Here is a 16407-nt window from a genome sequence, read left to right as displayed (position 1 = left end):
TAAATACTTTTTCCCTGACAACCAAAAGTACTCGTTCAATTTTGAGTGCTTAGCAGGACAGGAATATTGTCAAATTCATGCACTTATCAAGAGAACACGTGGTCATCCCTACTGCATCTGGCCTGGCGGACTCACTAAACACAAATGCATCTTTTCTAAATAATGTCTGAGTGTTGGAGTGTGCCCCTGGCTATCCATACATTTTAAAAACAAGAAAATGATGCCATCTGCTTTGCTCAATATAAAGAATTTTAAATGATTTTTACTTTTACCTTTGATACTTAAGTATATTTTAGCAATTAGTTACTTTTGATACTTAAGTATATTTAAAACCAAATACTTTTAGACTTTTACTCAAGTAGTATTTTACTGGCTGATTTACACTTTTACTTGAGTAACTTTCTATTAAGGTATCTATACTTTTACTCAAGTATGACAGTTGGGTACTTTTTCCACCACTGCCTTTAGCCTTTATCCTGAACTTGGCATAACAGTTAAGGTGATGGCTTGACAGTCTTTGAACCCGGGTTCTAGTCCCGTTCGGGGATACCCACCAAATTCGCTACAATATAAATAACTTCCATGGGGGGTGCCGCTATCATTGTATCTCCCCTTTAAAGCTGGAATCCTTAATTGAAACAACAACAAAGCGGCCACCCCACCTGTGTTTTGGTAAAAAGCTGAGGGATGGGCCTGGAGAAATGTAGCCACTCTTAATAAATTCAAAGCAAGAGCTATGTATGCATGATATAGGATCTCCCGAGTGGCGCAGTGGTCTAAGAGATCCTGGTTCGAATCCAGGCTCTGTCGTAGCCGGCCGCGACCGGGAGACCCATGGGGCGGCGCACAATTGGCCCAGCGTCGTCCAGGGTAGGGGAGGGAATGGCTGGCAGGGAGGTAGCTCAGTTAGTAGAGCATGGCGTTTGCAACGCCAGGGTTGTGGGTTCGATTCCCACGGGGGGCCAGTATAAAAAAATAAAAATAAAAATGTATGCACTCACTAACTGTAAGTCGCTCTGGATAAGAGCGTCTGCTAAATGACTAAAATGTAATGATATCAAAATGATAGTTTTAACCATGTTTTTAGGATATACAGTGTTTGTTTCCATTGACTTTTTGACAAACATTGGAGTATAACAAGCTGATATTTGGGGTTCAGATGGGGAACGACAGTTGAACCAATAGTCAAACATACATTAGTATCTAACTATGTACAACGACTGACCTTAACAAATACAACAAGTCATCAGTCCTTGACCCTTTAGGACAGTGTCCTCGAAGTAACCTGTAACCAATCCCTGTCAAGCAACCCCCAGTTTGTCAGTGGGCAAGTTCGTTTTGCATGGCCCGGTGCCCCGGGTTGGTAGAGGTTTTTTAAGGACTAATGGAATGGTCTAAAATGTGCAAACTCCGCACCCAGGGCACCGGGCCTTGTTAAACGAACTCGCCCAGTGTGGTTGATAGTCCGGCAGTCTGATAGGGGGAAACACGTTTTTAACACCCACAATCCACCTACAGTCACGGCGTTCAGATCCAATCAGATACAAATACTGATATGTTGGCCACGCCTCCTTTGTAATGCCTCATCCAAGGCAGAAGACAAGCTGCAGTGTGTGTCAACTTGACGAGACGAGATGGCAAATGCGTTGAGAAATTCCGCAAAATTCGGCTTTTCAGGTATGTGAACTTAACTGCCATTGAATAAGAACAGCAGGAAGAGTTCAATGGCTAATTCTCATGAGTGCTGATGGCCCATTTCGCGAACAAACAAGAATATCAGTGGTTAGCTTGCATGGCTAAGTAGTTGCCTAGCTAGCTAGCCTGCCCTTCGCTGGCCAAAACTTTCAGAAACTAGAGCAAAGTTCACGGAACGCTTGAGTCTGTCCTTATGTCGCGTAATGACACCTTATGTCAGTTTGCGTGGGCTATCTAGGAACTATCAAGTAGCTAACAATATCAACTAACTAATATATCGTAGAGCGGTGTTGTTGTATAAGAACATCTCTAACATGATTACAGAAGCACAAATATCATACCACCCACCCAAGAAAAATGCTAACCTACCCTGTTATTGTAATGGTGAGAGCATGTCTTGGGGGTGTGATATTTGTGTCTAACTTTCTCACTCATTATTCACGCTTCATTCAGGACTATCCATAATCATGGTAGCATCCACATGAATGTAGAAGTGTTTAAAAACAATATATTCTTATTTACAGTAAAAGTGACTCCAAAATGGCTCAATACATTTTTTAAACTTTTATTTAACTAGGCAAGTCAGTTAAGAACAAATTCTTATTTACAATGACGGCCAAACCCGGACGACGCTGGGCCAATTGTGCGCCGCCCTATGGGACTCCTGATCACGGCCGGTTGTGATACAGCCTGGAATCGAACCAGGGGGTCTGTAGTGACACCTCAAGCACTGAGATGCAGTGCCTTAGACCGTTGACTCGGGAGCCCAAGTATTTACCATTCATTTCTATTGGGCACAAAATAATCTGAAACACAACCTAAACAAACAGCAAATGCATCCAACAAGTTTGTAGAGTCACAAGCTTGATTTGGTCCTTGCGTGCTATGAATATGGGACCAAATACTTTTCACATATAAGTGAATTTGTACCAATACTTTTGGTCCCCTAAAATGGGGGGGACAGTGTACAAAAAGTGCTGTAAGTTCTAAACGGTTCACCCAATATGGATGAAAATACCCTCAAATTAAAGCTGACAGTCTGCACTTTAACCCCAAAGTAATTTTATAATTTCAAATCCAAAGTGCTGGAGTACAGATACAAAACATAAACTGCCACAATACTTTTGGAGCTCACTGTATATAGTGAGTAGGGTGCCATATCAGACACAGCCGTCTTCTTATAATACAGGGTCACAATGTCAACTCAGGGGTGTAATCATTAGTCCAAAACGTTTTGCAACGGAAACCGTTTACTCCAAACGGAAAGAGTTTTGCACAGAAAACAAGAGTTTATTAGGACAAATTCAGGTAGGTCCCTCCCTGTTTCATTCCGTTTTTGGTTCAGTTTGGTTCCTAGTGAGGCTGAAAGTAGGTTTCATTTCTTCCCGGTATCGGGACCTCCTATGTGTGTATGTGCTTTTTTAAAAATGTGCCTAATCATAGAATTACATATAGAATCCCTATTAATTTAATAGGATCTCTATGTGCCTAATCATAGAATTACATATAGAATCCCTATTAATTTAATAGGGTCTCTAGGTGCCTAATTATAGAATTACATATAGAATCCCTATTCATTTAATAGGATTTCTATTATAATAATAATAATAATAATATGCCATTTAGCAGATGCTCTTATCCAAAGCGACTTACAGTCATGTGTGCATACATTTTTACGTATGGGTGGTCCCCGGGATCGAACCCACTACCCTGGCGTTACAAGCGCCATGCTCTACCAATTGAGCTACAGAGAACCACATGGGCCTAATATTAAAGATTTGTCGTTTAACTTTACATTTATTAGCCTACATTTTAATGTGGTATAAATACAACCAGTCATGATGTTTATCTGATTGTTACATAATTACTTCAAAATGCTAATGTAGGCTTCCTGCGCATGTTACTCAGGGATGGCTGAACGATGGGCAAAAAAAAAAAAAAAAGTTTTTAACACTCATTTAGATATTTTTCTGCTTATAATTTCTGACATTTAGTAGGCTAGTCAACTTATCTATAATTAAAAACATGCAGCTGATCTGTCATTGCTTGATGCTTGTCTAGAATATTAGATAAAGCCTAGCTCACCAGAATGATGTCATAAATTGATAGAATGAATGCATCATCAACAATCTAGTTGACATTGGTAAAGTCTACATTTCTGCTTCGGTCATAGAGCGAGGACGTTTAGGGACCAGGGAGATTTCCAAATGACATCAGTTTGACCAGTTTAAAGGAAATGAAAAGCTGTGAAAACAATCCAACATGTTTCTGATAGTATTTCAGTTTGTCTTGGATGCATATTTTATGTGGTTGAAAATTAAATACTGTCAGCTTTTATGTCGCTGTCAGAAATTGCGCATTTAGGCTACACAACAGGTCCCTAAGCGTGCAATCGCATTCTCTCAAGATGCTGAAAGAAAAATAAATCCTATTTCTCCACACCTGTTCCCGAGACCTGCGGTCAGTGTTCAGACTTCAGTTAATATTATAATAGGCTACATGAGGCCTGTGTTCAGACTTCAGTTAATATTCCAACTATTATGCTACTCCGGCATCCATACAATGACATTTGATACAGTTGTTAGCAAACTATATTTTCGGCAAGTCGGTTAGACCATTACTAATTATCACTTGTTAACCATCAGTTATTCACATTACTTTAATACAATATTTTAGTTGTTGGGGCGGCAGGTAGCTTAGTGGTTAAGAGCATTGTGCCAGTAACCGAAAGGTTGCTGGTTCTAATCCCCGAACCGACTAGGTGAAAAATCTGTCTGTGCCCTTGAGCAAGGCACTTAACCCTAATTGCTCATGTTAGTGGCTCTGGATAAGAGCGTCTGCTAAATGACGTAAATGTTGTGTATATTCCATTAGTTTTATTTGATCATCTCATCTCTATAGAGCAGCTGCCTATGCTGTCTGAAGTAAATAAGGCATACTTTTATGACTGCTGAATACCAATACCTCACGAAGCAACTTCTTTCTATGTATCCCCTCTTGATCACGCATTCTTCTCTCTTCTGTAGCAGGCGTAAAAGAAACACAGAGCGGACAAGTAGCTGCGCAATGGATTATGGTCATTGTAGTTAATTATCACGTTTTTCTGCGCTAAACTATGTAGAAAGTCTGTTGGAAACTACAAGTCCCTACTACATTGCACAGTTCGGGCATGATCTGATTTATCTCTAGAGAAACTGCCGCTCAATGACAGAACGAAAATGGAATTCAAATAATTGAACCGACGTCGGTCAATTCGTTTTTTTAAAGCTGAAAAATAACCGATATTTCGGTTAATCGCTGTAGACATGAGTGTGTTATATTGTTATATATTGTTATATTATATTTTTATTGTTTTATACCATGGCATTGTTGAATACTCCTTTCTGATTGGCTTGAAGGGCATTCTAGAGTGTGCATTATTCCCTATAACGCACTTTATATTGTTATGTTATATTATTATAATATTGTTAGTGTTATAATATGATATTGTTATTGTATTGTTATAATATGATATTGTATTGTTATATTATTAAATGGTTGTTCTTGGCAGGTGTGTTGTCCCAGTTGTCCAGCCACAGTAGAAATGGGAGAGTGTGTGTGTCACCGTGCTTCTCTCTGCAGCGGAGGAACAACTCTACCTCACCTAAGATCAAGGTGGATCTGGACAGCAGTACAGGTAAACCCCTGCAGAGCGTCTTTCACCTGTCCCAAATGGCACCCTATCCACTACATAAGGGGAAGACAACCCTGGTCCTGGAGGGCAACAGGTACTGTCTACATCAGGGGTAGATAGCCCTGGTCCTGGAGGACAACAGGTACTGTCTACATCAGGGGTAGATAGCCCTGGTCCTGGAGGACAACAGGTACTGTCTACATCAGGGGTAGATAGCCCTGGTCCTGGAGGGCAACAGGTACTGTCTACATCAGGGGTAGATAGCCCTGGTCCTGGAGGGCAACAGGTACTGTCTACATCAGGGGTAGATAGCCCTGGTCCCGGAGGACAACAGGTACTGTCTACATTTTACATTTACATTTACGTCATTTAGCAGACGCTCTTATCCAGAGCGACTTACAAATTGGTGCATTCACCTTATAACCAGTGGGATAACCACTTTACAATTATTATTATTATTATTATTATTATTATTTATTTATTTTTTAAGAGGGGGGGGGTAGAAGGATTACTTTATCCTATCCCAGGTATTCCTTAAAGAGGTGGGGTTTCAAATGTCTCCGGAAGGTGGTGAGTGACTCCGCTGTCCTGGCGTCGTGAGGGAGCTTGTTCCACCATTGGGGTGCCAGAGCAGCGAACAGTTTTGACTGGGCTGAGCGGGAACTATGCTTCCGCAGAGGAAGGGGAGCCAGCAGGCCAGAGGTGGATGAACGCAATGCCCTCGTTTGGGTGTAGGGACTGATCAGAGCCTGAAGGTACGGAGGTGCCGTTCCCCTCACAGCTCCATAGGCAAGCACCATGGTCTTGTAACAGATGCGAGCTTCAACTGGAAGCCAGTGGAGTGTGCGGAGGAGCGGGGTGACGTGAGAGAACTTGGGAAGGTTGAACACCAGACGGGCTGCGGCATTCTGGATGAGTTGTAGGGGTTTAATGGCACAGGCAGGGAGCCCAGCCAACGGCGAGTTGCAGTAATCCAGACGGGAGATGACAAGTGCCTGGATTAGGACCTGTGCTGCTTCCTGTGTAAGGCAGGGTCGTACTCTCCGAATGTTGTAGAGCATGAACCTGCAGGATCGGGTCACCGCCTTGATGTTAGAGGAGAACGACAGGGTATTGTCCAGGGTCACGCCAAGGCTCTTCGCACTCTGGGAGGAGGACACAACGGAGTACATCATCAGGGGTAGATAGACCTGGTCCTGGAGGACAACAGGTACTGTCTACATCATCAGGGGTAGATAGCCCTGGTCCTGGAGGACAACAGGTACTTCATGGTTTTGATTTAACCGACCTGGAAGACCAGGGGTGTGGAATTTAGGCAATCACTGAACTGATCAATTATTTATATTGTTGTGCACTTGCATTAAAGGGTAACTACACCCATAAATCTACATTTCTTAGATTTTTCCCAGACCTCAAAAGTGGTCTCCTGATGTTGTTTAAGCATTGTGGACTTCCAATTGTGTTGTTTTTCTATAAAAAAAAAAAAAAAGTGATTTTAAGAGTGAACCTGAAAAGACGGAAACCTGGAAAAACAAAAATGGAATCAGTCAAAAAATAAAACCTATTTTTATAGGGCCCTACACCCTATTCCCCACATAGTGTACTATTTTTGACCAGAGCCCTATGACCAAGTCTGCATCCTAAATGTCAGCCTGTTCTCTATGTAGTGCAGGACATTGAGAACAGGCTGCCATTCGTTGTCTCTCTCTCCCTCTCCCCTCATCCCCCTCTCCCTCCCCTGCATCTCCCCCACCACCTCCTCCCTCTCTAGGTGTAGCAGTGTTGAAGATGCAGAGTCCCCCTGTCAACAGTCTGAGTCTGGAATTCCTCACTGAGTTCTGTATCAATCTGGAAAAACTAGAGATGGACAAGAGTTGTAGAGGCCTAATCCTCACCTCGGTCAGTACACACACACACACACACGTCCTGTCACAAAAACATGATCGACACCATAAATGTGTAACTCACCCCGTGTGTGTCTTTGTGGCGTTCCAGACCCTCTCCAAGGTGTTCTCTGCAGGGCTGGACATCATGGAGATGTATGGGACAAGTCCGGAGCGCTGTGGAGAGTTCTGGAAGGCTGTTCAGGAGATGTGGCTCAAACTCTACGGATCCAACATGGTTACCATAGCTGCCATCAACGTGAGTCAGCACACCCAGCCGTGTGTGTGGTTCCATGTGGCTCAAACTCTACGGTTCCAACATGGTAGCTGTCCTGTCTATTGGACGTTACTATAGGATCATGGTTGATAACCACCTCTATCTCTCTCTATATATATAGGGCTCTAGTCCAGCAGGTGGTTGTCTCATGTCTATTGGATGTGACTATAGGATCATGGCTGATAACCCTCGCTACAGCATCGGACTCAACGAGACTCAGCTCGGCATCGTAGCTCCCTTCTGGTGAGAGACACACACACACACACACACACACATACTGTATATACACACTAATACGTACACACACTAATACACACCGCTTTTATGTTGTACTGGTCTGAGTGTCGATGTGTTGAATCTGCGTGTGAGAGGTGCTGAATGTGGTTCTGTTATGGTCATGTTGCGGTCCAGGTTTAAGGACACGTTGGTGAACACGGTTGGTAACCGGACAGCGGAGCTGTCGTTGGAGCTGGGTCAGTTGTACAGCGCTCCTGAGGCCCTGAAGATCGGACTGGTGGACCAGCTCGTACCTCAGGACCAGGTCCTCTCCACTGCACAGGACACCATGTCCAAGTGGCTGGCTATACCAGGTCAGAACACTGTGTCTCACACACACACACACACAGTTGTACAATATACATTATAGTTTATCATCCTAGATATCTTTCTCCTGCCCCCAGACCATGCTAGACAGATCACTAAGTATCTTGTAGAACATAACTATCTATATACATTATCCTAGATCTCTCTTCCAGTCCATGATGTGAAAAGATCTATCTCACTGTCCATACATTATCCTATATGTTATCCTGTATTTAAACTAATATATACATTATCGTATATGTATAAACTAACCTATAGATTATCCTACATATACACTGACATATACATTATCGTGTGTATGTGTGTATATATATATATATATATACAGTGGGGAAAAAAAGTATTTAGTCAGCCACCAATTGTGCAAGTTCTCCCACTTAAAAAGATGAGAGAGGCCTGTAATTTTCATCATAGGTACACGTCAACTATGACAGACAAAATGAGAAAAGAAATTCCAGAAAATCACATTGTAGGATTTTTAATGCATTTATTTGCAAATGATGGTGGAAAATAAGTATTTGGTCAATAACAAAAAAGTTTCTCAATACTTTGTTATATACCCTTTGTTGGCAATGACACAGGTCAAACGTTTTCTGTAAGTCTTCACAAGGTTTTCGCACACTGTTGCTGGTATTTTGGCCCATTCCTCCATGCAGATCTCCTCTAGAGCAGTGATGTTTTGGGGCTGTCGCTGGGAAACACGGATTTTCAACTCCCTCCAAAGATTTTCTATGGGGTTGAGATCTGGAGACTGGCTAGGCCACTCCAGGACCTTAAAATGCTTCTTACGAAGCCACTCCTTCGTTGCCCGGGCGGTGTGTTTGGGATCATTGTCATGCTGAAAGACCCAGCCACGTTTCATCTTCAATGCCCTTGCTGATGGAAGGAGGTTTTCACTCAAAATCTCACGATACATGGCCCCATTCATTCTTTCCTTTACACGGATCAGTCGTCCTGGTCCCTTTGCAGAAAAACAGCCCCAAAGCATGATGTTTCCATCCCCATGCTTCACAGTAGGTATGGTGTTCTTTGGATGCAACTCAGCATTCTTTGTACTCCAAACACGACGAGTTGAGTTTTTACCAAAAAGTTATATTTTGGTTTCATCTGACCATATGACATTCTCCCAATCCTCTTCTGGATCATCCAAATGCACTCTAGAAAACTTCAGACGGGCCTGGACATGTACTGGCTTAAGCAGGGGGACACAGCAGGATTTGAGTCCCTGGCGGCGTAGTGTGTTACTGATGGTAGGCTTTGTTACTTTGGTCCCAGCTCTCTGCAGGTCATTCACTAGGTCCCCCCGTGTGGTTCTGGGATTTTTGCTCACCGTTCTTGTGATCATTTTGACCCCACGGGGTGAGATCTTGCGTGGAGCCCCAGATCGAGGGAGATTATCAGTGGTCTTGTATGTCTTCCATTTCCTAATAATTGCTCCCACAGTTGATTTCTTCAAACCAAGCTGCGTACCTATTGCAGATTCAGTCTTCCCAGCCTGGTGCAGGTCTACAATTTTGTTTCTGGTGTCCTTTGACAGCTCTTTGGTCTTGGCCATAGTGGAGTTTGGAGTGTGACTGTTTGAGGTTGTGGACAGGTGTCTTTTATACTGATAACAAGTTCAAACAGGTGCCATTAATACAGGTAACGAGTGGAGGACAGAGGAGCCTCTTAAAGACGAAGTTACAGGTCTGTGAGAGCCAAAAATCTTGCTTGTTTGTAGGTGACCAAATACTTATTTTCCACCATAATTTGCAAATAAATTCATTAAAAATCCTACAATGTGATTTTCTGGATTTTTTTCTCTCAATTTGTCTGTCATAGTTGACGTGTACCTATGATGAAAATTACAGGCCTCTCTCATCTTTTTAAGTGGGAGAACTTGCACAATTGGTGGCTGACTAAATACTTTTTTCCCCCCACTGTATATGTGTATACAGTGGGGAGAACAAGTATGTGATACACTGCCGATTTTGCAGGTTTTCCTACTTACAAAGCATGTAGAGGTCTGTACATTTTATCATAGGTACACTTCAACTGTGAGAGACAGAATCTAAAACAAAAATCCAGAAAATCACATTGTATGATTTTTAAGTAATTAATTTGCATTTTATTGCATGACATGAGTATTTGATCACCTACCAACCAGTAAGAATTCCGGCTCTCACAGACCTGTTAGTTTTTGTTTAAGAAGCCCTCCTGTTCTCTACTCATTACCTGTATTAACTGCACCTGTTTGAACTCGTTACCTGTATAAAAGACACCTGTCCACACACACACTCAATCAAACAGACTCCAACCTCTCCACAATGGCCAAGACCAGAGAGCTGTGTAAGGACATCAGGGATAAAATTGTAGACCTGCACAAAGTTGGGATGGGCTACAGGACAATAGGCAAGCAGCTTGGTGATAAGGCAACAACTGTTGGCGCAATTATTTGAAAATGGAAGAAGTGCAAGATGACGGTCAATCACCCTCGGTCTGGGGCTCCATGCAAGATCTCACCTCGTAGGGCATCAATGATCATGAGGAAGGTGAGGGATCAGCCCAGAACTACACGGCAGGACCTGGTCAATGACCTGAAGAGAGCTGGGACCACAGTCTCAAAGAAAACCATTAGTAACACACTACGCCGTCATGGATTAAAATCCTGCAGCGCACGCAAGGTCCCCCTGCTCAAGCCAGCGCATGTCCAGGCCCGTCTGAAGTTTGCCAATGACCATCTGGATGATCCAGAGGAGGAATGGGAGAAGGTCATGTGGTCTGATGAGACAAAAATAGAGCTTTTTGGTCTAAACTCCACTCGCCGTGTTTGGAGGAAGAAGAAGGATGAGTACAACCCCAAGAACACCATCCCAGCCGTGAAGCATGGAGGTGGAAACATCATTCTTTGGGGATGCTTTTCTGCAAAGGGGACAGGACTACTGCACCGTATTGAGGGGAGGATGGATGGGGCCATGTATCGCGAGATCTTGGCCAACAACCTCCTTCCCTCAGTAAGAGCATTGAAGATGGGTCGTGGCTGGGTCTTCCAGCATGACAACGACCCGAAACACACAGCCAGGGCAATTAAGCCGTAAGAAGCATCTCAAGGTCCTGGAGTGGCCTAGCCAGTCTCCAGACCTGAACCCAATAGAAAATCTTTGGAGGGAGCTGAAAGTCCGTATTGCCCAGCGACAGCCCCAAAACCTGAAGGATCTGGAGAAGGTCTGTATGGAGGAGTGGGCCAAAATCCCTGCTGCAGTGTGTGCAAACCTGGTCAAGACCTACAGGAAACATATGATCTCTGTAATTGCAAACAAAGGTTTCTGTACCAAATATTAAGTTCTGCTTTTCTGATGTATCAAATACTTATGTCATGCAATAAAATGCTAATTAATTACTTACAAATCATACAATGTGATTTTCTGGATTTTTGTTTTAATTCCGTCTCTCACAGTTGAAGTGTACCTATGATTAAAAATGACAGACCTCTACATGCTTTGTAAGTAGGAAACACTGCCGATGCAGATTGTTCTCCCCACTGTGTGTGTGTGTATATATATATATATGTATATGTATGTATGTATATGTGTGTGTACGGTACCGGTCAAAAGTTTGGACACCTACTCATTCAAGGGTTTTTCTTTATTTTTAATATTGTAGAATAATAGTGAAGACATCAAAACTATGAAATAACACATATGGAATCATGTAGTAACCAAAAAAGTGTTAAACAAATCAAATATATTTGAGATTCTTCAAAGTAGCCACCCTTTGCCTTGATGACAGCTTTGCACACTCTTGGCATTCTCTCAACCAGCTTCATGAGTTAGTCACCTGAATTGCATTTCAATTAACAGGTGTGCCGCCTTAAGTTAATTTTGTGGAATTTCTTTCCTCCTTAATGCGTTTGAGCCAATCAGTTGTGTTGTGACAAGGTTGGGGGAGTATAAAGAAGATAGCCCTATTTGGGAAAACACCAAGTTCATATTATGTCAAGAACAGCTCAAATAAGCAAAGAGAAACGACAGTCCATCATTACTTTAAGACATGAAGGTCAGTCAATCCGGAACATTTCAAAGTTTCTTCAAGTGCGGTCGCAAAAATCATCAAGCGCTATGATGAAACCGTCTCTCATGAGGACAGCCACAGGAATGGAAGACCCAGAGTTATCTCTACTGCAGAGGATAAGTTCATTAGAGTTACCAGCCTCAGAAATTGCGGCCCAAATAAATGCTTCACAGAGTTCAAGTAACAAACACATCTCAACATCAACTGTGTGAATCAGGCCTTCATGGTCGAATTGCTGCAAAGAAACCATTACTAAAGGACACCCATAAGAAGAAGAGACTTGCTTGGGCCAAGAAACACGAGCAATGGACATTAGACCGGTGGAAATGTGTCCTTTGGTCTGGAGTCCAAATTGGAGATTTTTGGTTCCAACCGGCGTGTCTTTGTGAGACGCGGTGTGGGTGAATGGATGATCTCCACATGTGTATTTCCCACCGTAAAGCATGGAGGAGGAGGTGTTATGGTGTGTGGGTGCTTTGCTGTTGACTCTGTGATTTATTTAGAATTCAAGGCAGACTTAACCAGCATGGATACCACAGTATTCTGCAGCGATACGCCATCCCATCTGGTTTGGGCTTAGTGGGACTATCATTTGTTTTTCAACAGGACAATGAACTAACACACTTCCAGGCTGTGTAAGGGCTATTTTACCAAGAAGGAGAGTGATGGAGTGCTGCATCAGATGACCTGGCCTCCACAATCCCCTGACCTCAATCCAATTGAGATGGTTTGGGATGAGTCGGACCGCAGAGTGAAGGAAAAGCAGCCAACAAGTGCTCAGAATATGTGGGAACTCCTTCAAGACTGTTGGAAAAGCATTCCAGGTGAAGCTGGTTGAGAGAATGCCAAGAGAGTGCAAAGCTGTCATCAAGGCTGTCATCAATGTATGTAGTTCTGTCCTTGAGCTGTTCTTGTCTATTAATGTTCTGTATTATGTCATGTTCCATGTTCTGTGTGGACCCCAGGAAGAGTAGCTGCTGCTTTTGCAACAGCTAATGGGATCCTAATAAAATACCAATACCAAGGCAAAGGGGGGCTACATTGAAGAATCTCAAATGTAAAATATTTTGTTTTGTTTAACACTTTTTTTGGTTACTACATGATTCCATGTGTTATTTCATAGTTTTGTTGTCTTCACTATTATTCTTCGATGTAGAAAATAGTGAAAAATAAAGAAAAACCCTGGAATGAGTAGGTGTGTCCAAACTTTTGACTGGTACTGTATGTAAATGTTATATTTCAGTTTATTTTTATTTTATAAATTTGCAAGAGTTTCTAAAAACCTGTTTTTGCTTTGTCATTATGGGGTATTGTGTGTAGATTGAGGAGGGGGAAAAAACAATTAAATCAATTTTAGAATAAGGCTGTAACGTAACAATGTGGAAAAAGTCAAGGGGTCTGAATAGTTTCCAAATGCACTGTGTATACACTGACCTATACATTATCCTATATATACACGGACCTATACATTATCATATATACACTAACCTATACATTATTGTATATATACACTGGCCTATACATTGTCCTATATATACAGTGACCTTTACATTATCCTGTATATACGCTAACCTATACATGATCCTGACCTATATATTATCCTATATACATTAACTTATACACTATCCTATATATACACTAACCTATACATGATCCTGTATATAACCTATATCTCTGCTCTCCTTCCAGACCATGCCAGACAGACAGACCATTGTGTTATATCTGTATGTTTATATATACAGTGGGGAGAACAAGTATTTGATACACTTTCAATTTTGCAGGTTTTCCTACTTACAAAGCATGTAGAGGTCTGTAATTTTTATCATAGGTACACTTCAACTGTGAGAGACGGAATCTAAAACAAAAATCCAGAAAATCACATTGTATGATTAAGTAATTGATTTGCATTTTATTGCATGACATAAGTATTTGATACATCAGAAAAGCAGAACTTAATATTTGGTACAGAAACCTTTGTTTGCAATTACAGAGATCATACGTTTCCTGTAGGTCTTGACCAGGTTTGCACACACTGCAGCAGGGATTTTGGCCCACTCCTCCATACAGACCTTCTCCAGATCCTTCAGGTTTCGGGGCTGTCGCTGGGCAATACGGACTTTCAGCTCCCTCCAAAGATTTTTTATTGGGTTCTGGTCTGGAGACTTGCTAGGCCACTCCAGGACCTTGAGATGCTTCTTACGGAGCCACTCCTTAGTTGCCCTGGCTGTGCGTTTCGGTCGTTGTCATGCTGGAAGACCCAGCCACGACCCATCTTCAATGCTCTTACTGAGGGAAGGAGGTTGTTGGCCAAGATCTCGCGATACATGGCCCCATCCATCCTCCCCTCAATCACGGTGCAGTCGTCCTGTCCCCTTTGCAGAAAAGCATCCCCAAAGAATGATGTTTCCACCTCCATGCTTCACGGTTGGGATGGTGTTCTTGGGGTTGTACTCATCCTTCTTCTTCCTCCAAACACGGCGAGTGGAGTTTAGACCAAAAAGCTCTATTTTTGTCTCATCAGACCACATGACCTTCTCCCATTCCTCCTCTGGATCATCCAGATGGTCATTGGCAAACTTCAGACGGGCCTGGACATGCGCTGGCTTGAGCAGGGGGACCTTGCGTGCGCTGCAGGATTTTAATCCATGACGGCGTAGTGTGTTACTAATGGTTTTCTTTGAGACTGTGGTCCCAGCTCTCTTCAGGTCATTGACCAGGTCCTGCCGTGTAGTTCTGGGCTGATCCCTCACCTTCCTCATGATCATTGATGCCCCACGAGGTGAGATCTTGCATGGAGCCCCAGACCGAGGGTGATTGACCGTCATCTTGAACTTCTTCCATTTTCTAATAATTGCGCCAACAGTTGTTACCTTCTCACCAAGCTGCTTGCTTATTGTCCTGTAGCCCATCCCAGCCTTGTGCAGGTCTACAATTTTATCCCTGATGTCCTTACACAGCTCTCTGGTCTTGGCCATTGTGGAGATGTTGGAGTCTGTTTGATTGAGTGTGTGGACAGGTGTCTTTTATACAGGTAACGAGTTCAAACAGGTGAAGTTAATACAGGTAATGAGTGGAGAACAGGAGGGCTTCTTAAAGAAAAACTAACAGGTCTGTGAGAGCTGGAATTCTTACTGGTTGGTAGGTGATCAAATACTTATGTCATGCAATAAAATGCAAATTAATTACTTAAAAATCATACAATGTGATTTTCTGGATTTTTGTTTTAGATTCCGTCTCTCACAGTTGAAGTGTACCTATGATAAAAATGACAGACCTCTACATGCTTTGTAAGTAGGAAAACCTGCAAAATCGGCAGTGTATCAAATACTTGTTCTCCCCACTGTATATATATATATTATATTAACTCTAACCTATACACCTCTCCCCTCCCTCCAGACCATGCCAGGCAGATCACCAAGTCCATGATGAGGAAACAGACCATTGACAAGCTGCTGTCCAACAGGGAAGCTGACATCACCAACTTTGTGAGCTTCATCACTAAAGACTCCATCCAGAGGTCCCTCCGCATGTACCTGGAGATGCTCAAGAGTAGAAAAGTCTGAGACCCAAACTGCACCCTATTCCCCACAGGGCTTCTAACTGCACCCTATTCCCCACAGGGCTTCTAACTGCACCCTATTCCCCACAGGGCTTCTAACTGCACCCTATTCCCCACAGGGCTTCTAACTGCACCCTATTCCCCACAGGGCTTCTAACTGCACCCTATTCCCCACAGGGCTTCTAACTGCACCCTATTCCCCATAGGGCTTCTAACTGCACTGCTATTGATCAGGGTTCTGTATAGGGAATAGGGTGCTACGTCCCAATTATCTCTCCTTTCTCCCGTGTGAACTTGTTCACTTCCCTTCATAGATTTGAAAGGACATTTGTGGGGAGTGCACGCTTCAGGAGTTAAGGAGAGGTTATTGGAACGCAGCCATCCTTGAAGAGGATGCCTTCTGATGCCCAGGCACACATGTGAAAGTAACCTGAGGGTGAGTCTCAATAGTCTGAAGTGGATCCCTCGTCTCCAGCCACTATTGAGAGACACCCCCCGGTTGCATCCCAACTGGCACCCTTTTACCTATAGAGGTCTATGGGTCCTGGTCTAAAGTAGTGCACTACGTAGGGAATAGGGTGCCAGTTGGGACACTACCCAGCCTCAAGCCATTAATTATGGGGGAAGTGAACCAGCCTTGTCACTCTTACAGTGGGTGGGAACAGTG

General features: G+C 43.0%; 1 protein-coding gene across 1 annotated transcript; it reads left to right on the top strand.

Moving 5' to 3' along the window:
- Positions 1-1573: 1573 nt before the first annotated feature.
- On the top strand, positions 1574-15824 carry LOC121556130 (enoyl-CoA delta isomerase 1, mitochondrial). Its single transcript, XM_041870020.2, has 7 exons — positions 1574-1677; positions 5246-5371; positions 7140-7267; positions 7364-7510; positions 7650-7771; positions 7940-8118; positions 15578-15824. Exons 1-7 carry the CDS (start codon positions 1635-1637, stop codon positions 15742-15744), a joined length of 912 nt encoding a protein of 303 aa, XP_041725954.1. The 5' UTR covers positions 1574-1634; the 3' UTR covers positions 15745-15824.
- The last annotated feature ends 583 nt before the right edge of the window (positions 15825-16407 follow it).

Source organism: Coregonus clupeaformis, unplaced genomic scaffold, assembly GCF_020615455.1.
Source record: "Coregonus clupeaformis isolate EN_2021a unplaced genomic scaffold, ASM2061545v1 scaf0263, whole genome shotgun sequence".
Classification (NCBI taxonomy): Eukaryota; Metazoa; Chordata; class Actinopteri; order Salmoniformes; family Salmonidae; genus Coregonus; species Coregonus clupeaformis.
This window is presented reverse-complemented; position numbering and strand designations above follow the sequence as displayed.